At 41.3% G+C, this 22,251-nt stretch overlaps 1 protein-coding gene across 1 annotated transcript in view; it reads left to right on the top strand.

Annotated features, from left to right (window-relative positions):
• mbd2 (methyl-CpG binding domain protein 2) overlaps positions 1 to 22,251 on the top strand; it is a 31,864-nt gene that overhangs the window by 6,321 nt on the left and 3,292 nt on the right. Inside the window, exons 2-6 of the mRNA XM_082541664.1 lie at positions 1,599 to 1,758; positions 4,491 to 4,631; positions 6,473 to 6,563; positions 6,651 to 6,828; positions 15,279 to 15,407. Coding sequence (XP_082397790.1) covers positions 1,599 to 1,758; positions 4,491 to 4,631; positions 6,473 to 6,563; positions 6,651 to 6,828; positions 15,279 to 15,396 — 688 coding nt within the window. The 3' untranslated portion in view covers positions 15,397 to 15,407. The remainder of the gene's footprint in view (positions 1 to 1,598; positions 1,759 to 4,490; positions 4,632 to 6,472; positions 6,564 to 6,650; positions 6,829 to 15,278; positions 15,408 to 22,251) is intronic.

The raw sequence follows: 22,251 nt of genomic DNA, 5'->3' as shown, positions 1-22,251 counted from the left end.
ATCAAAACATTATTATAAATTAATTATAAAAGACAAATACAAATTTCCACTGTGTGACACCTAAATGAATGTGTCTGTGCTGTTACACACTGGACCTCTACACCTTTGATTACCCTGAGGACACACTCACATGCGTATATGAGGTTTGCTGGCATTCATTGATGCACGGCTCTCTTAAAGTCCTCTATTAAAGCATGTAAGTCAGGTTGAGTTCAGGATTCTCCCTGGACCATTGCAGCACCTCTATTTCTTTCTTTTTAGTGATTCAGTTATAGATTAGCTGCTGTTCTAGGGATCATTGCCTGTTGCATGACCCAGTTTGGGGCCAAGCTGTAGCCGCATAGATGGACACATTTGACTCTAGATTCCCTTTGTATAGAGAGGAGTTCATGGTCCACTCAGTGACTGTAAGGTGCCCAAATCCTCAGCACTCCGCCGCTGTGCTGACAGTTGGTCTGAGGTGTTTGTACTGATATGCTGTGTTTGCTTTTCTCCAAATATGGTGTTGTGCGCTATGGCCAACCAGCTCCCCTTTGGTCTCGTCTGGTGGTTTGTTCAGATGCAGCTTTGCAAAGCTTAACTGTGCTGCTGTGTTCTTTTAGAGAGAAGAGCCTTCTCCCCTGGCAACCCATCCCAAACAAGTCCTACTCGTTCTCTTTTTTTCTGATTGTGCTGTTATGAACTTTAACATTTAACATGCTGACTGAGGCCTGCGGAGTCTGAGATGTAGCTCTTGGGTTTTTTTTTGCACTTTCAGTTTGACTTTCAGGTGAATTTGCTGGGATGTCCACTCAATACTGGCGACTGTCTTGAATGTTTTCCACTTGTGAATAAGCTTTCTCACGGTAGAATGAAGGACTTCAGATTGTTTGGAAATGGGATTATAACCAAAGGAACAGGGTTTTTCACTCAGCTACAAACATCGCTTTGCATGATTTACAGCTCATAATAATCCATATTTATGGTACAGCCTCTCATCTCCAAAAGTTGATTCTGTTCATCTGGACGTAGCGTTTTCAGTGGGAGAAACATTTAACCACTCATCCAAGTGACTTCTTCAGTCTCAGCTGACTGCAGGTTTCCCCAATCTTATAAACAGTACATTTGCATAATGACTGAAGAAGTCACTTGGATGAGTGATGAAATGTTTCTCCCACTGAAAACGCTACGTCCAGATGAACAGAATCAGCCTTTTGGAGATTTACTTACCTGGATATGCATCAAGATGTTTACAGCCTCTCAGTTCATGTTCTGTCTGAATTTTTTTTTATCCCTTTAATTCAGCTTTCCTCTCATTGACTCTACCTTACAAACAAACAAACAAACAAACAATAAATAAATACTCCGCAGGTGGGAGGGGAGTTTGTACTCACTTTCTGAGATGACTATATTACGTATATCCCTTCTATTTGACATAATACTGAGCGAAGAGTGGAATAAGGAATAAGTCTTAGCTTCCAGCTCACAGGGATTACCTGTACACACACTGACCCCAGGCCATGTTAGGCACTCATCATTGGTAATGTAGTATAGGTTCTCTTTATGATGTTATAAGTATGACTTTTTAATGATAGCGTCCTTTCCATTTTATCCTCCAGTCCTTCAGGAAAGAAGTTCCGGAGTAAGCCCCAGCTGTCCCGTTACCTTGGAAATACAGTGGATCTGGCATGCTTTGACTTTCGCACGGGCAAGATGATGCCCGGAAAACTGCAGAAAAACAAACAGAGATTCCGACATGACCCGCTGAGCATGGCCAAGGTAACCCAGATGGATCACACCTGTGTGGGAGTGACTGTGTGTGTATTGTGCTTTAACAGATTATCAGATTAACAAAACTCTTCCGGCAACAGGTCGAAAGGTCACAGGGTAACAAGAACTTTGTGCTTGTTTATCCATCGTGTGAATATACCTGAGTCACACAGACTTATTTGCATAGATAAAAACCCAGCAGCTGAACCTCATGTTATTGGAGAGTCAGAGAGAGTGAGAGCGGATTGAGATGATATTCTGTTTGATAGCAGGGTGATTTTATGCACATGTGACCAGGTTACTTCCTCAAACAGAGGAAGTAACCTGGTCACATGTGCATAACAAACATCAGATTCCTGGTTAAGCTCAGACCTGTTTCTCCACATGCTCAAATACATGATTTCTATGTATTGGGGGAGAATAGGGCCTGCATCCTTTCTGAAATATACACCGGTGGGGTACTTGGATGATGTCTTAGACCTCATAGGCTTCATTTACGCTCCAAATTATCCATGTCGACTCAAAAGCTGACTGTGTGCACGTCCACATGGAAGTGTAATCCCAGCAGTCCTGTTATCAGGGACAGCCTGGGTATATTGACCCGGATGTATTTTGCCCTCCTCGGTTTTACAGCCTTGAGCTTCCTTGGTTTGCTCACTGTTGTCACTTTATTTTTCCCTTTTGCGTATTTTAAGTCTTTTTTTACCTCCATCTCATGGATATTTAGACTCAGATCTTAACCCTGGGAGGGCTAAATTTAAAGTCAGGTAAGGATTTTTAGTTCTGGAAATGTAGAACAAGCCTAATGTTCACACTGAAAAAGCTGGTCATAACCCCTTTATTCATAAATTACTGTCTTTGAGCCTTCTCCTTATCTTGCCTGAGATTTGTTTGGGCATTGTGAAAGTGGGAGAAGTGGATGATTAGTTAAAATAGTTAGTCAGTAGTTAAGGATGAAGTAAGTGGGGTACAGTTAAACGGACGCTTCTTAAACCATGATGTAAAAATAAAAGAAGAAAATCAAGAGGAGGGAAACCCAAACAGAGTGAAATGACATCATAAATCAACCAATCAGCTGTCTCACATGCAGTTTGGACTCACAGATTTCCATCTGGATATGTCAAATGGGTGAAAATTCCAAATAAAAGGAGTTGTTAGATGTTATAAGAGGTTAAAACTTGGTTTTTAGCCCCATAAATAACAACATAATGATAACAATGAAGACAACTGGGAGCATGTTGGTGGCTTTAGATGAAAGCACAAAACCTAGTAATGGCTTCTTCAAAAGTCCATAAACAGACAAACGTTACAAGCAAACACATAAATTATGAATCCTAATGAATTTATGGGCTACAGGGATTCTAGAGCTTTGAGGAAACATCGGACTCCCTCAGTGGATCTTTTTAAAGTTGATTTTCTTCTAATACTTTGAAAACACAAAAAGGAGATATGTATTCAAAGTCGACTTGTCTACTTCCACTCTGGTGTCTTAATTAACACTCGTCCTAGTTCAGGATAATCTGAATGGTAGTTTGCGCTGGGCCCGGCCCGAGCTTGTCTCCACCTTCAGGGTGTTTTCGCCCAGAATCGACATGCTGCTTTTGATTTGTTTTGCTCTGGATGACTTCTCTTCTTCAAGACCAATCTGCATCATCATTTTGGCTCTGACTGGTGTCGGTTGTTTGTCTCATTTATTTCTTGTCTCGTTGATCTTGTCAGTGTTATGATCTAAAATGTGCCATGGTCATCTGCGTTTTAAATTGTTGGTGTTAGATCTGCTCTCTTTGCCTTTTCTCTGCGGCACACAAATAGGGGAACCACTTAGGTGGTCTTGACTACAGACCTGGTAAGTTCACATGTAAACTGTGGAGAAGTTAAGGAGAATTAGGGTGGGATTTTTTCCCACAGTTGTCCTTTCATACATGAAGCACAGCAGGAAATAGTCAGTTTTCTAACTGCTGGAAATGACTACTGCTGGAAATGACTGGGAGATGACGCCTACTCGCTGGCGGTGAATGTCTGGTTTTGGCTAGAAGAGTTCAGAGCTGCAGTGCATGTATGAAACAGCTTCAGACTAGATAAATCCTCCAGATCGGCCTCTGTAGAGACTGTAGATTGAAGGTGTGAAATGTATTTTAAATGTGTCTGGGCAAAAACACATTGTGCTCAGTTAGAGTAAAAAGTGCTTTATAAGTATCAATCCATTCAACATTTACTGTGATCACTGACTGTAATCAAACATAGACTGTGTATGGTTGTTTAAGTGGATAAAGTGTGGACCAATCAGAGGTGGAGTAGGGTGAAAAAAATAGCGCCTGCGGAGAGAGGCGAGCCATAGCAAGATTTACTTGCTAAACGGATAATCTACACATCCTCAGTGTTAATTTCAGCATGTATGTGTTTGTGTGTGTGCTGTATGGACACGGTTCGCAACCCTGTACTGCTGCTCTTCACACTTCATTACTTATGGGCACAGAGACACACAAACACGCACTTCCTGTTGTTGTCTCAGCTTAGAGTTAACCCTTTAAGCTTACATCAAACACTCACAGAAACAACCACAGGTTTAATATTTCTGCCTCATGTATAGGAAGGTAAATGTGACCTGTAAGGAAGAAAAGAACAGGAGAAAGCTAAAGTAAAAGAAGGATAAAAGGGAGGAAGGACAAGAAGGTGGGAGGGAAGTCAGGGAGCAAAAGAAACCAAACACCAACATTCAGATTCGTGTCTGTCTTATGCAGGGAGGGAAACCAGACCTGAACACAGCTCTGCCCATCAGACAGACGGCCTCCATCTTTAAACAGCCCGTTACCAAGGTTACGAGTCACCCCGGAAACAAGGTGAAGACAGACCTGCAGCGAGCGATCGAGCAGCCCAAACAGGTGAGACGCTGAAACACACACACACAAATACACATACAGGTAATTCAGGAGGGCGAGGTCAGGCTCTTACATAAGAGACGGCTGTGAGGAGAAGAGTGTAATGACAGCTGGAACCACTAGAGGGTGCTGAAGCATCATGGGAAAAGCAGCACACGGAGGACTGAATGATGATTGGAGGGAGAGAAATATGTTGGGTAGAATGATACTGTTAATGAAAGGTGATAAAATATGCATTTAAGCCCCACAGTTCTTCTATTCTAAGACATTCATTTGGGTTCACAGACTAGATGAAAATGAGCTCTTTTTCTGCCACTGAACAGTAAGAGGTTAGCATCCATCAGACTGCCTGCAACATCTTTAGAGCTAGAGTCCAACTTACCCCTCAGTATCGAATTTTTTCCTTGTTGGAACTCTTCACTATAAAAGTTTTTAACAACAGTACTGTTGTCTTTTAACTCTGTCCAGTTAAAGCAGAGCAGCAGGAAAGGAACCTGGTTCCATTATCCTGTTAACCTCCTCCAGGTCCCTGCTGACCCATCTACATCCAGCCCTGTTTAAAACCTTAAACCATGAGGCTAACATTAATGTGTGAGTGATGGTTTGAAAGAGGAGTGAAAGAAGCCATCTATGTCCACTGTGAACGACCATCTTTGAACAGAGGTGGTGGTTTACGACACCAACTGTCTGCCATCTATAATCCAGTTTTGAGATCCATTTCCAGGCGCCTTAACGCCCACTCACATCCTGGGCCATCTGACCTCAGGAAATCACATGATAGGGTGGGGTCAGGTTTCACAGTGAGTTCACCCGAAACATCGGCTGAATGTGACCCACACCCGCTTTCACACCTTAACAAATGTGATTAGATAGAGGATCAACAGGGGGTTCATGACCCTCTAGGGGGACACTCCCATACGGCTTAAATCGGGGACTTTCCACAATTTGACCTTAGAACTAAAGAAGCTTCTCGGATGAGAGGTGAAACGTCTTCAAGTAACTTAAAGAAGTCCAGACGCTTTTCTTTCCAAGCTCAATATACTTAGTCTCTGAATGAATGTGCAGCATTAATGCTTTTGGGCTGGCTTGAGTTTTTAGATGTGAATAAACAGATCTGGTAAGCAGGATGGTCTGTGGAGTTTAGGCTATATTTCTCAGATTTCTTTCCTTCTATGCACTTGTCATTGACTCAGGTGTGCAGATTTTCTTAAATTTGTTATTTGAATAAACTGATCTGGCCACTCAGATCTTTGCATTTGTGCTTGTAGCTCAAAATATGCAGCAGCACTGAATATACAGTGATATGTAAATAGTAAATAATACTATTTTACCTCTGCCACACAGTTAGATTCTGCTCTGGGTCAGTCAGCTTACTGAACCGATTTCTCTGCCTCATCAGATATGATCCCAACTCTGCCAACAACAGCTCAAACGATCCCACTGACATCCAAAAATATGCTGTCATGCAGCTTCGACTCCTGGATCAAACCAGGAAATTCTCTTGATAATTGAATGAACTCAGCGCCACTTTTTCACAACCCGCCCAGCGTGCGATGGCCTTTAGGGTTAGGTTGGATTTCAGCTGCATGCTGAGTCAAATATAGAGAATCTAGAAGATCTTTTAAAGATTTACCTTTGCTTTGTAGTTCATCTAAGATTTCCATTTGAGCATTTCAAACAGGAATTTCTGATTCTAACCCTTACCCTGAACAATTTCATGAGGCCTGATGGACATTAAGAGTTTAAAGTATTATATTTGAAAATGTCTTGAAAATGAACAAGCAAAACTAATCAAAAACCAGTGAGATGATCAGATAAACAGCTGTCTGTCTGTCTGTCTGCAGCTGTTTTGGGAGAAGAGGTTGAAAGGTCTGCGGTCATCAGACGTCACAGAGCAGGTCCTGCGTACCATGGACCTGCCCAAAGGATTGCAGAGTAGGTCTCCAACAACAGCTTGAATCCAGTCCTTCAGCCTGTCTTGACCTCTGACACATCTCTTGATCTCATTCTCTCATTGGACAGGTGTCGGTCCAGATGCGAGTGACGACACCCTGCTGTCGGCCATCGCCAGCGCTCTGCACATGAGCTCAGCTCCGATTACGGGACAGACGTCTGTAGCGGCTGAGAAGAATCCGGCAATCTGGCTCAACACGTCCCAGCCGCTCTGCAAGGCCTTCACCGTCACCGACGAGCACATCCGGTAAGACCCACAGTCCTCAAACAGTCTTTGTCCCCCCTCAGCTCTCAGTCACTACAAGGCATTCGGCTGATTGTAACCAAAGAGGGAGAAGTGCATGCTTCTCCCTCTGACATGAGCACTTGAAGCCGTGCTAAAATGCTAATGTTTGTGCCAGCTCTCTGTGAACCCAGCTCTAAAGATTAATTTGGAACAGGGATTTTCATATTGAGAGGTGAAAGATACAATCAACACACACACACAGATACACACAGCTTAAGAAGGCAATTATGGTACTTTAAAGCTTTGAGTGTCCTGTTGCTGCATTTTTAGTTGTAATTAGTGCTTCTTGTGAGTCACAACTAATCAGAGTACAAAGACATGATACACAGTGTGACTTACACTTTCCAAGGAGATCATTATCTTTGAAGTCCACTGCAAACAAACATACACAAACATGCTAAGAGCTCCGGGGCTTGTTTAAAAGTTTTCTTCAGTATCAAAGTAATGCAGTGGTAGCTGTCTGTGCTTCGGTGGAAATACTGTAAGCCAGACCTTTTAACAAATAGTAAATTTGGCATGCTTCTTGTATCGTCCGTTTATTTTCCTCCACTTTTCTTATGTCGGCTTTCAGAAGAATATTCCAGACATGCTTCTCCAGCAGAGCTTTTCAGTTCCCATTTGGGGAGATGAGGTGCTCCCCGGCCAGATTAGATATTTAAACCCTTTCCAGCAAGTTCAGGTTCTGTCCCTGGGGGGGGCTCTACACTCATCTGGGTATGCCCAGAAAACCTCCAAAGGCAGATATCTAGGAGGCATTGTGATCAGCTGCCTGAACCATCTGTGTTGGCTCCTTTCAACACCTAGGAGCAGTGTCTCTACTCCGAATGTTCAAGCTCCTTTCGCATATCTCTTGAGCAACCTGTTGAAAAGATCTTAAAGACATTGCATCCAGACAACTAAACAATGCTGAGATTTGTTTAAAATTGAAAGGAGAAAAGCTGAATTCGCAGTTAATTCAACAGATAAACTAACCTCGAAGCAGCAAATATCCATGGACCCTGTTTTCTGGGCATAATCTGACCTGCCAGTCATTTGCTTTTAACCCTCTGAAGTGTAAATCCTCACATCCAAATCTGAACTCAACCTTAGATTTTGTTGGGAAAACTGACCTTTTTGGGAAAAAGTGAGGAGTTTTTGATGTGTGTCAGGGAGAATCATGATCTTTCCTGGTTGGTGTGAGTTGGGAGAACAATAGAAAAAAGACATACATGTTAGAGAAACAGAGGATTTATGCTTCAGTGGAAATTCTGTGCCACAGCTACATTGTAACCACAAAGTCCTCTGAAGCCCTGTGACCTAACCCACGGTCTAACCTGACGTACACTTCAGTAGAACAACTGCGGTGATTAACCTGTTCGGTACCAGCAATTGCTCCTGTGTATTTCTGCCTATTTTTTTGCTGCACTTTATGGATTCATCAGTGAGACAATAAAAATCATATCCTCAATGTATAAGCATAAATGCTTTCCATGATGACTTAGATCTGAGGGGGTTAAATCAAATCATCCATTTACGTATAAAGTTGGTTTAAAAGCAAAAGGACATCTGAGCAGCTTGGTGAACTTCTCAGACAACCAGCAGATTTAAATCCAGACCTTCTTTTACTGCTGTACCAACGAGTTCCTCCACATGGTTCACAAAGCATCTCTTTAATTGACATCAAATGCAAAATGTCTCCTTTTTATCACATTCAGGGTGAAACAGGGATCCTGGCAGTTAGCTTAACTTGTCAGCGGGTGGATCAAATGGGTGCGTCTCACATTTCTGCACAAGCAGATTACTTCTGATTGGATCGCTTCCAAACTCGTGCTGCTTTTCTGCACAACTTAATTAGTTCTGAGTGGATCTCGTCATCTGTCCAGAATATTTTCACGTTGTTATTATTTCATACATCATAGTTTTTGTCCTCGTGAATTAGTTTTTATTCATCGTCTCGTGGTCATCAGTACAAAAAGGCCATTGACACAAAAGCTGGTGTAAACATTAAGCACTGACTATCCTGAGGCTTGTGCAAGTCGGTGCACCATGACCCAGTAACATAAATGATATAAACATGTTTTTTTTAAAAACATATTTAAAAAGTTGTCAGCTGATAGGGTAGTCTGTGCGCTTGAGTGATCAGACGGTTTCACAACCAAATAAAATGTCAGATGTGTGAAAGCAAGGCAAAGAGACGTGTTTGCATATTTAACGCAGCGCTGAGGTGTAACTGGGACACCGCGTCTAACACGATTTTAGATTGGATGGCTGTGTACGGTTCAGACCTCAGATCAACAGAAAATAGCTGAGTGGGTAAACATGAATTGGAGAATGGCTGAGCCGAGTAAAGGTCTTCGTAATAGACTCAAAAGAAAGACTTTCACCTTTAACTCTTTCACTGCATTTATATGTAAAGGTGATGTTTCTTTAGCCGGTTAACATCCAAGAAGACATTGGTGACCTTGTTCTGTTCATCTGGTCCAAAATAAGTGATCTTTATTATTGCGTTTAAGAATCAGGAGTCCTGCTTTTCTTGTTTTTGTCACTCAGTGACTCAGAGAAGTTGTATTCATCTTCACCTTCAGTGTGTTTGAGCAGGTTTTCCTCCTGAATGATGAAGCTGTTTTTAGTGGCGATTTATTCTGCACTTCTATTTACTAAAACTTGAAAAAAAAAATGTTATCCTTGAACCTTTGTACTTGTGTGAATATTTGCAGAAATTTTAATTGCTGCAAGTGCTCTTAAAAATTCTCTAGTAACTTTTGTGCTGATTTATGTGATTCACTCTTTTTATTACTATGTTTCCCCTCTTACAAATGGAAAAGCTGTAATTTAAAAAAAGGTTTTTTTCTTCTTTTCTCTATTTAGTGCAGTCAGATTTTTCTGCTTCGCTCTCATTCGGCTCAGCATGACCAGCAGCTTATTGTGGCTGCATAACTGACATTTATGACTCTTTAGACCGTCTTTTATCATTTATCAGTATTTCAAATGCTAATTGTGCCCTCAGTTGAATCACACACAGAAGTGACAAATCACACACAGCTCAGCAGAAAGCTCAGAATACACTCAGAATAAAATATTTCAAAATATGACAGTAGCTACAGATCCTTATTGTAGGATAAAGATGCAGACTATAAGCTTCTAACGTTAACGCCATGTGAGTTCCAACCTAAGAGTCTATGTGCAACAGTCATGGACTCATGCTAGCCTTACTTAAACCTCGTTAATTCTTGGTTTTACCCCTAATGGATTGTCACTTTTTCTCACTGGAGCCTCAAAGTGGGCTTTCCTGCATCTGCAGCTAAATTCGTCTTAAGAGATGTTGTCATCACCAGTTTTAAACAGATTGCGTCCATTCAGCTTGTAAGCATCGTCCTTTGATGGACATAAGGCGTTGACGTTCTGCGGGTTTTGTAGATTTAGAAACTCCTCTTTACTTTTTGCACACTTTAAGGGATAGCGTAACAAAGAGAAAACGGGATTTTTTTGTAGTTACAGCTTTGTGTCTCTTCAGGCAAGCTTTGGAAGCCTGAATTTGTCAGTTTTTTCCAATTCGTCCTGACATAACTATTCAAGCTCCAGTGGAACTGGAGCAACCTCAGATCTCACTCCGGTAGTTCTGAGGTTTGTCCGAGCCTCCCAAGGTCACCAGACTTGTTCTTCAGTTGTTCATGTGCTGTTTTGACTGTTTTCCTGGACCTGTCGACTGTGTTTGTGCTGTTATGTTTTGAAGCATTTTTAAGGGAATTAGTGGGTCTTATAAGTACGTGTTTCAGACTATCTAAGAAGTTTGTGCTCCAGTTTTGGTGAGTGAAATTCTAGTATTGTACGAGTCTATTACTAATACTGAACAAATAAACAGATGTCTGTGACTTTGTGTCTGCTAGTGTTAGCTAACAGCTAATCTCCTGTCCAAATATCCCAACTTTCAGCACATGTGGTGGAGATGTCCACAAACCAGTTTAAGCAGGTTTAAGCTCCAGTGTATTAATATTAGTGTACTTATAATTTTATTTAAGCCAGGACAACAAAGATTCCGATTTATTTATTTAGTCTCTATTGTTTTTTAATGATTTTAAATGCTCGTGGGCTTGACATTGTTTATCTGGAACGTGAAGTGGATGTTTATCCCAGTTTACTTTTAATGCTCTTTGAGAAGATACAGGTGTGCTCTCTCTACAGTATAGGCCTGATCAATGTTTTTGGCAGATTCTCCAGGTGTTCAGTCAGTTATGGACACATCTGAAGAGTTATTAAAGTGAAAAGCAGCTGTTTCCACTTAATGTCTCATTAATTGTAGATTGCTTGAAAAGCATATCATTTTTCTAGAATATTTTCTGGATCCACTGTATCAGTACAGTAATGCTTGGTGAGTAGGCTAATACTGTATGAGCTAACCAGTGAGATTGAATACAATTATGTGATGCGTTTTCTCTGTTAGACGGTTATGGCGTTTGATGAGCATAGCTGCGTTTTGTGTGTTAGACATGGAAAAATGTAAATTCTCGCTTTCCAGGATGAGACAGATGAGGGTTGATGACTGATGCATGCTGGGTAGGGGGAGTAATCAGTTGTAGTGAGAGGGGAGGATGAGAAGGTGATGAGATAGGAGACAGACAAGGAGAGATGAGGAGAAATGAAGCATGAAGGGAGTCGAAGGGGGGTGGGGTGGGGGGGGGAGGCCACATTGGGAAATTAACATGAAACATGTGATTCAATTTAATATCAAACTGCTAAATAAGTTTTGAGCCAAAAATGTTCAAAGCCTGTTCTTATCTGCTCTGAATGACCTGCATATGGGAGGTTGAAGACATTGGCATTTTAGCTACAGGTCATGATTACCTCCATTATTACTATGATTCCCAGGAAGTATGTGGTTCTTCCTCTACGTGCCAAAAGCTACAGCCTGTTTAATGGCCACTTCAGGTTGACTCCAAAGATGTAGGTAGAAGCTTACAGCCTGATACGAAAAGTGGTTTGATCTCTACAGCTTTGTTTGTACTCCCACAACTATATACATGGTGGTGTTTAGAAATTCATTAGTCTGGATAAGTTAGCAACACAGGCGGCTGTAGCTGTCAGCTAGCTGTTTGCTGGGTGTCTGTCAACTCAGCTATTTTGAGGCGCTGAGCTGGATTTCTGAACGGTGTGATATGGTAAATGGCCTGTATTTATATAGCGCCTTACTAGTCCCTAAGGACCCCAAAGCGCTTTACATATCCAGTCATCCACCCATTCACACACACATTCACACACAGGTGATGGCAGCTACATTGTAGCCACAGCCACCCTGGGGCGCACTGACAGAGGCGAGGCTGCCGGACACTGGCGCCACCGGGCCCTCTGACCACCACCAGTAGGCAACGGGTGAAGTGTCTTGCCCAAGGACACAACGACCGAGACTGTCCAAGCCAGGGCTCGAACCGGCAACCTTCCGATTACAAGGCGAACTCCCAACTCTTGAGCCACGATCGCCCCATATCCCTGTGCTGGGTTTGTTGCTCATCATCATAATAATGTTGGTCCAAGATCAACAACAACAACTGACCAGTCATGTAGTTGTGATGTCACAGCTTTGTAATATGGGAGAAAAAAGTGTTTTTGTTTATATAAAACACTCTTCTGGATGTGTTTTCTTTCTAGTTAGCTTCTTGGCTAATGCTAACTGAGTGCTCAGTACATATTTATCCTACACAAAACCATAGATAGGACACCAGGATTTCTTGATTTATAAGGACATCAGGGCTCCTACTTCCTATTTGCTTTGAATGCCTGTGGGCTTGATATAGTCTAATTTATCTGAAAAGCGAAGCAGCTGATTCTCCAGTATCATCCTGTTGCTCCTGCTGTCTGTGTTGCCAGACCAGGGTCCCTATAAAGCACGAATGCAATTAATACATGCTGACAGCAGGAGGCACTGTGGGGACACACATCTGGCTGTATATGTATATATATATATATATATGTGTGTGTGTGTGTGTGTGTGTGTGTGTGTGTGTGTGTCCAGTGGAAAACACTGGACACACACACATATATATATATATATATATGTGTGTGTGTGTGTGTGTGTGTGTGTGTGTGTGTGTCCAGTGGAAAACACTGGACACACACACATATATATATATATATATATATATATATATATATATGTGTGTGTGTGTGTGTGTGTGTGTGTGTGTGTGTCCAGTGGAAAACACTGGACACACACACATATATATATATATATATATATATATATATATATATGTGTGTGTGTGTGTGTGTGTGTGTGTGTGTGTGTCCAGTGGAAAACACTGGGGAGAACAGCTGGCCAAAGCCATTACAGCAGAATCACTCGAATACCTCACGAGATCCTTCCCTCCCATCTTCTCTCCTCCCCCTTTTTCTTCCTATTTTCTTCTCACCTCTTTTACTCCCTTTCCCTTCGTTCTTTTCCATTCATTCCTTCCTAATCTTATTTTGTTTTCATTTATTTTTTCTGTGCTCCTTTCCTTTTCCCCTTGTAATCCTTTCTTATATTTCTTGATGTTTTTCTTCCATCCACTTCTCCTTTCTTTACTGTTTCATTCTTTCTTACTTTATCGGCGTCATCCTTCCCATGTTTCATCCCCCTCTTCCTTTGTTTTCCCACCTTCATCTTTCATCCCATTTCCACCCCTCCTCCTCCTCTGTTTTCCTCCATCCCTCCTCCTCGTATTCCTTTCCTTATCTCTCCCCTCCATTAATTTCCCATTCTCTCCCTCTTACCTCCTCTTTCTCTCTTTCCTTCTCCCTCTCTCTCTCTCTCTCTCTCTCTCTCTCTCCAGTTGAATGTGCTTGTCATCTTAAATTGCTCTCATTCCTTTCCTCTCCCTCCTCTTCCTCATCTTTCCACCACCTCTTCCTCCTGTGGCACATCAGGCCAACACAGCTCTGTTTTTGAAATCTCACGTTTTCATTTTGGGTAGCTTATTCATATCTTTCTCCCGCTGTTTGACACAATTTCTATTTTTTTTTTATCTCCGTTTTTAATTAAGAGTCTTATTTATCCCATGAAAAGCATCTTTCGATTGACTTGACTGTGTTTTCTTTCTTGATCCAGATTCAGTCTCAGATGTACACATGAGGCTGAGTCTGTGTTCTGTAAAGGATGGTTCAGCACAGAGAGAAAAGCTTACACGTTTGCTTTAAAGTAACTTTGAATTTTAAACTCAGTCTGATTAATGGCTCAATCAAGAGTAGAATTCATCTGCAAAAGTATGTGGACAGCCAGAAATTCATCACCGTGACCATGTGCGACATAATGTCTTCATTTTGATTACATCAGAATGGGTTTTACAGTCTGGTGTTTACATGCACAAATACATTTAATTACAACAGTATTTTTATATAAAAGTGATAAATATGTCCTCAGTTTGTCTTCTTCAGTGAAGATCATTGGATAATAACACAACAACCAGTGAGTATTCTGGATAAGTGTCCTGGATAATTCTTGTTTTTGAACCAGAGTGATCAAAATGTAGAAAGTGGATAAAGCATTTTATTCAGTATGAATAATGCATAACCAAGCACATAAACTTAGAAGCACGTTGCATCTTTTAAATATCCGACAACTGGAACAGACTTACTTTCAGTTTTTCACTAGAAGTCCTACAGTTTTCTGCATAGACTTTGAGTGTAACTGCTTCGTGTTTAATGTGAGCACACCACACCAGGGACCACAATTTACAAAATGAACTTGGTGTCATGTCCAGTAAGACTTGACCTAGCGACTGAGGCCATAAACTCAGCAGGAAAGTGCTTGCAGTACTCATAAATCAAGTGAACCTGTAGCCATTTTCTACACAGCTGCAGCTCTGTGAGTCGCCCCCTGCTGGCTGATAAAAAGGATGCATATTTGAGGCAAAATAATTCGAGTTTCCATACCCAAAAGCTATGTGCATCTGTAATATCCAGTCATGACACAAAATACAAGGTTAAGATGAAACTATTGAAATAGCAAAAAAAATGAAAAAACAAAACAAAAACAAAAACACTGTGATGGACGCGACCAATTCTTGTAGGCTGATACATGCATCCAATCAGCCAGTAGGACTGGACACACAAAATCAGAACTGTGTACTCTAATTTTATTCATTTTTAATGTAGGTGTCACTTTCTATGATTTATGTTTTCTGTTCATCATCGTTGTATTAAGATTTAGTGCTTGAGGTGCAGGATTAGTCTGCAGGCTTTGATACATTTGCTCTGATTAATAAAGTTGCTTAAGGTTTGTATTTTATAAAAATGGTCTTTATATGAAATTAAAACTGTCAGGAGAAACCAGCAGACTGTGGACTACGAGTAATAGTAAAGACATCTTAATAGAAAAAGACGTGTGTGTGTGTGTGTGTGTGTGTGTGTGTGTGTGTGTGTGTGTGTGTGTGTGTGTGTGCGCGCGTGCGTGCGTGCAGGGAGCAGGAAATGAAAGTGTACCAGGCCAGGAGGAGTCTGGAGAAGGCACTGATGGCTGACAGTTTGGCGCGGGCCGCCGAAAACACCCGAGAGCTGCTCGAGGGGAAGAAGGCCTGAAGACAAGACAGGTGAGATGTGGGGGAAATGAGTATGAACGGGTTAAAGACGTCGTCTCCAATGTGCACATGAGCTGCCGATAGGACTGGACAGATGACGTTAACCGGTAGTCATGGTAACTCAACGTGCTTTCCAGAATAGGAGAGCCGGAGGTGAAATATCTGTGAAAGACAGGAAATAAAGTTTCTGTGGAGTGATTTTTAAGCAGTGTCACAGGTCACTGCTGTGAGCAGCTTGTTACAGTGTGTAGTTAAGTTTTAATAACCTCTGGTGGCCACGTGAAGAAGTGTTAGAGACTTTTTAAAGTTATCTCACTCTGTGATGCAAGATAGGCAAATAAAAGTCACATGATCTGCCTGGCAAACAAACCCCTAGGATCAAAAAGCAAACAAAGCAAACAACATGAATCAAACAGGAACAAGGAATAAATAGAATAATATATAACCTTTAAATGTCTTGAATGATGCAGAACCTTATGTATGTGTGTGTGTGTGTGTGTGTGTGTGTGTGTGTGTGTGTGTGTGTGTGTGTGTGTGTACGTGTGTGTGTGTGTGTGTGTACGTGTGTGTGTGTGTGTGTGTTTGGTGAGACTTGTTGTGAATGCTGATGAGATTCTCAGCGTCTGATTGAAACTCAGCTATGTAGCAGCGCAGCAGTGTGTCTGTGTGTGTGATTGATGGGCTGTGGGGTTGTGTGCGTGTGTGTGTGTTTCGGTGGCTAATGTGTGTGTTGTATTACAGTTTGTTTGGTTATTGCCTATGTTTCACTCTGCGGAGCCCGTAAACAAATCCAGATTAAAAAACATTTACTTTCAGAAGTTCACACAGCCATCCATCATCTCGCCCATTTTCCGGCTGCTTATCCAGGTCAAGGTCGCCGTGGCAACGGGACGGCGCAGCAGACCAGAGGCTGTTTTCAGAATGAAAAGGTTTTTGCTGCAGAGTTTCAGACCTCGAAGGGGTTTTACCCACAAAGAAAACTCGAGGAGAACAGACCTGGCTGGTTAAACGTTGGTGTGATTTCTTGAGTCAGTCGGTAAAACTCAAGTGCAGTTTGTCCTGAGGGTGGTGCTAAAGAGCAAATGAGTTAAACGAGTTGATCATGTGGGGTGCAACCTCTGGAGCATAAAAATTAACCTGCAGTTCCTTCATGTCCACTTGAGGCTGGCTACAGATGTGAGGTGTCAATGGTTACAGCCTGTTTGAGTCTCTGTGTCATATTTCTGCTCTGTACATCAAATGGACCGGTACTTATACAGTGCCTTTCTACTCAGTTTGAGCCCTCGGCATCAGTATCTTACTGATACCAAGGATGCTTCAACACAAGGACTGCATGAGCGGGAATCATTCCATCAACCTTCCGATTGGTCGATGGCCTTCTCTCCCACCTGAACCACTACTTAAAGTTTGGGATGTTTCCGCTTTGATTGACTGTTGGTTGCTGGTGTTGGAGGCAGGTGTCACCTCAGTTAGTTTGGACTAATGAACATGTTTGAACTGTTGGTGCCTGCTGGCCTTGTAAAACATATTCAAAATACAGACAGTCTTGCTTTATGCTGTTTATCTCAAGATTATGCTTTGAGTATATCTGATCTCGCATTTGACCTCTAAACACTTTCCTGGTGAGTTTATGGACTCAGTCGTTCTGGGTCATAAACACATGAGGAGGATATGACCACAACCAGTGTGTGAATGTGTGGATGACTGGATATGTAAAGCGCTTTGGGGTCCTTAGGGACTAGTAAAGCGCTATATAAATACAGGCCATTTACCTTTTTTTTTTTTTTACAACTCATCCGTTATATTCGTTTATATTAGTTTTAAAGCACAAATGTGGTGACAGTGAAAACGCTCAACTCGTGGCTTCAGAGCCATACTTCAGAGGCCAGTGGGTGATGACAGGGCATCTACATTCATGTTTTAAACCATCCACGATCCCTGCAGACTGTTCTTAACTGGATTATTATTGCACTGGTGCAGTCCAACATCACACGTTTCTGCGAGGGAGCTGCAGGTTAAAGACCGGCTAAAGTCCAACCTGACACCATGTTTTCACCTGCACCTCTAGAAAAGTCCAGTACTGCAGTCCATGTGTCTAAACTGTAAATGTCACCTTACTAACCAAAGGTTCCTAGCATCTTCCATTAATGTAGCACTTGACCTTCTAACGGCTCCTCTGGCTCCAGAAAACAAACCAACATGGCGAAGGGCGTAAAGCTGGAGTGGAGTTCCCGTGGCCGTATGCATGTTTCCCGTACGGTCTGTGGGAGGATTCAGCAGCTGAAGCATCAGCATCATGGCACTCTTCTGTCCGGCACTCGTGTTATATTGCTTTTGTAAGCGTGTCATGATATGTCTGTTGGGTTTTATCTGTTGTTAATAGAGGCTGCAGTTACGTATATGTGTGTGTGTCTTTGTGTGAGTGTGTGTGCTGATGCTTCCTCTAAAAGCTGACAGATAAGGAGGCTTTTTTTAAAGCACATTTGTTTTCTGTGGAGGGAAAATTGTCCATTAATGCAGATTTATGCAGATTGGCTGGATGGAAGTCGTTTGGGCGAAAAGAGCCACTGAGAGTCGAGGAGTGATTACTAATGGGTTTTTATAGCTGGACCAGAGAGAGGGGGCAGTGGGCAGCTTCTCTCTCTCTCTTTGTGTGTATGTGTGTGTTTCTGCTTCGGAGCTGTTGAAACAACCCTTTTAAATCTTTGTCGAATTCTCACATTGTTTGCTTTGCTTCCTGCTGCTCTGACTCTTATTTGTAGCATCCTGCTAATTTATTTATGTTGGTTTTCTGGCTGAGTTGGCTTCTGCCATTCTCTATCTTTTATGCGACCCTTTATATTCTGCGCTTACTCAGAAACATGCTACACTAGGTGGCAATAACACATTACAATACTGCTGCCATGAACGATGGGGGCAAACACATCTAACGGTGCTGTATTCTTTTCTTTGAATGCATCAGTTTTCATTACCAGAAGTGTTGATGTGAGTTATGTTAGTACTGGTACCACACAAAATCATTTATGTGCAGGAAAAACATTACTGTGTGGTTTAATCTATTGTAATGTGAATGATTTAGGTGGAGATGTATATTTTATATGAATAATTGAAATTGACAAAAAAACCTTAAAAAGCCTTAAAAAGTAATTATAGTAAATACAGGTGGGAAGAGGCCCACTTTAGACCCTCTCCTGCATTCTGGCATCTCTGCTACGAAGAGAGAAAGAGGGTGTCTGCTGTTAGTCTGCAGGAAATTTAAAGATGGTGACAAAATAAAGAAGCAGTTTTTTTGCAAACAGATGGGTTTAGGTTTAACTCACTCTTTATTCTACAATCCTTTTAAAGCTAATAAACCTTTGGTCAGTGGTCATAGCTTCTTGCTTCTATGTTTAAGCTCAATGATCAGCTGTTAGCCAAATTTGGCCAAATATTAACAGGTCAGTCTCATTGCATTAGGAGCTATTGTCCATAGCCTGAAAAGACTGAAAAGCGGCGCTGGTTTTTCATGCCTTGTGGGCTTTTTGTGTACTGCTTTTAAGAGTGTAAGAGTTTCTGTGTGAGGTGAAACATTTCTCATTGGCATTTCTGCACTTGTTGGGGTTTGAATTAGGCCTGTGTCCATTTTAGCTTCATGCTGGCACATTTTTAGGCATTAGAAAATGTTACCTTTAAAATGTCATAGATTTGTTTTGGCTTTACAGTTTTTTTCTGTTAAAAACTTTTTCATTTGGGTGTTTAAAAAAAGTAAACAGTGGCTGAAACACCTACCAATGATGCAGTCTGTCAACTGCCTTGATTTTGAGTTTTGATGTAGGACTGTAATCAAAGTTTTACATAACTGCAGAACCATGCATGTTCATCAGCTGGTATATTTATATTAAATTTTTTAAAAATGTCTTTTAAGCTGAAGTGTAATTTGTCAAATTGTGTTATTAATGTGCGATTATCATCCTCATTTCGACCTTTCAATCCCATTTCTGAGCAAATATGAGCCAAAAAGAGCTTCCTTTTCAGCACCACCTTTCTCCACTCAGAGGTCTTCCACAGACATAAAGCTGATATCCATCTCCTCGTGTGACTGTGGGGAAGACACGAAGGAAGAGGATTTCTCTAAACATTGAACTGTTCCTTTAAAATGAGCAGACTGCCGTTTTTATCTGATCGAGACTAAAGATTCACACTGCTGACTGAGGAAAGACTGTGACTGATACAAACACACACCAGCATCTCTCTCTCTCTCTCTCTCTCTCTCTGTGTGTGTGTGTGTGTGTGTGTGTGTGTGTGTGTGTGTGTGTGTGTGTGTGTGTGTGTGTGTGTGTGTGTGTGTGTGTGTGTGTGTGTGAATATTGGCTGTGTATCTTGTAATTTCCAGAGGAGCTGATTCAGACTCCTGCAGCATTTTTCAGCTGCTGGTAATTAGTGCATGTTGAGACACAGAGAATTATCTGCTTCAAAGTCATTCATGAGGCTGATAACTGCTGAGTGTGTGTGCCCGTGTGCTGTCAGTTAGCTGAATTGCCTCGATTAAGCAGCAGATTATCAGGATTTTCTAATTATTAGGGAGTAATTAAGAGTGAGCTGAGGATTATCAGACCGAAACATGGAAACAGTGAAGGAAGAAAACATTCACATGCATTAATACTGAAACAGTAAAACAAAGAAACACTAACACAGCACAACAAAGAGTTCATCATTAAGTCTGGATTTGGCAAACACTAGCAAATCTGAAGGATGCACAATGGCACAGGAAGGGTCTAAAAATAAATGTTTAACTGTGGGGTTGTAGGTTCAGTTACAGGTAAAGTGAACCAAAATCAGAATTAAGGAGGCAGTCTGAATGAGTTGCTAGGTGATTCAATGGATTTGTCATCATGTAATCAATGATTCAAAAGTAGAAACTGGGGATGAAAAAAAGACTAAAAAGATAAATGACAATAAAAAAACAACAACAAAATAATGCAGCTTTAATGCAGATGAGATTTTGTATATTCAGTACTACAGCAACATGGATAACAGTTTCAAGGAGGGATTCTAAATGGTATAAAGACAGATTTAAAGCAAGCCAATTTCATCTTGGAATACCCATCGATTCAAAAACCATTTAGATGCTAGTGATTCAGAAAGAAAGATTTAAAAATGGAAGAAAGGGGAAGGTGAAATAACAAAATTATTAAAAATTTAAAGATGTTGGGATTCAGTATGGTTCAGTAAATGAATAGAAATAAAAATGCCTACTGGACTGCATAGGTTAATAGTACAGTTTGAATTTAAATTAGGCTAACGAAGGATAAAAAAGGATAGTTAAGAATAAAAAAAATGGTGTAATCAAAAAATTAAAAACATAAAATTAGAGATGGGATTGTTTAAAATTTAAAACCATTTAAAGGAGGAGATTAGATGCAGTAAGAGACTACAGGCTACAGACTCAGTTACAGTTACAGGAGTCAAACTGAGGAGTTAAAACGAGTGCAGCAAGAGAGTACAGTTTGCAAATTCAGTACTACACCTATCAAAAAAGAGGTGAGGGGATTATAAATGTCATGACGAGACATTCAAAGTAAGCTAATGAAGGATTCGTCAACATATAAACTAGTGTTGAAAAGAAATACAAAGTAGGGATTCAAAACAGCACAATAAAAATACAAATACAGAGGTTGAGTACTTCAGATGGATTGACTCAAAGTGAGATGAAGGAATGATTCTGAATGGCACAATTAACCTTTTTAAGTAGGCTCGTCATAAAACAGCTGATTCAAAATCGTTAAAAACCAAAGATTGTAAATTGCACAGTGAAAAGAAAATACCAACTGGAGAAAGAAATTGGATTCAATACAATAGAAACATCTAAAATGGGAAGAAGGTGGGATTCCAAATGGCATATTACGAGTTCAAATAGAGAAAAATGTAATCATCTGTAATCAAATTAATAATTAAATTAAATGGAAAAGTAAGCTTACCGTATTTTCACGACCATAAGGCGCACTGTGCTAAAAGGCGCAGTCTCAGTTATGTGTGCCCTTACTGTATTTAACACACACATAAGGCACACTGGACCATAGGGCGCATACAAGTACCGTATGCGTATTTAAAAATAAAGCGGGAGCAAACCTGAGTTCGGTACCTTACTCACATTTCTATTGCCGGTAATCGTCATCATCAACAACACACAAGCATACAAGTGTGCGTATTTAACAATAAAGCAGGAGCAAAACAAAGTTTGGTACTCACATTTTTATCATCAATCAAACCCATCAAAGTCCTCATCCTCTGTGTCTGAATTGAACAGCTGCGCTAAATCTCCATCAAACATGCCAGGTTCACTTTCTTCACTGTCAGAGTCACTTTCCGTGCCGTGCGGCTCCTCGGAAACGATGCCGGCTTTTGCGAAAGCTCGAACAACAGTGCCAGCAGACATGTTAGCCCAAGCATCTACAATCCATTCGCAAATTGTGGCGTAAATCGCCCGGCGCTGCCTTCCACTCTTAGTGAAACTGTGGTCTCCATCCGTCATCCATCGCTCCCAGGCCGCTCGCAGCCTTACTTTGAACGGGCGGTTCACACCGATGTCCAGCGGTTGGAGTTCCTTTGTCAGGCCTCCCGGAATGACAGCAAGCTCACAGTTCATTTGTTTCATTAGTTTTTTCACATCGGCTGTGAGATGGGCACGCATAGAGTCACAGATCAACAGCGATGGTGATGCGTGGAAAAAACCACCTGGTCTCCTTACATACACCTCCCTCAGCCAGTCTTTCATCATTTCCTCATCCATCCAGCCCTTTTCATTTGCCTTAATGATGATTCCTGCTGGAAACTTCTCTTTAGGCAAAGTCTTTCTCTTAAAAATCACCATAGGCGG

This window comes from Aulonocara stuartgranti, assembly GCF_965226115.1.
Source record: "Aulonocara stuartgranti genome assembly, chromosome: 7".
In the NCBI taxonomy this organism is placed as follows: Eukaryota; Metazoa; Chordata; class Actinopteri; order Cichliformes; family Cichlidae; genus Aulonocara; species Aulonocara stuartgranti.
The sequence above is the reverse complement of the archived record's forward strand: the minus strand, read 5'-3'. Positions and strand labels throughout refer to the sequence as shown.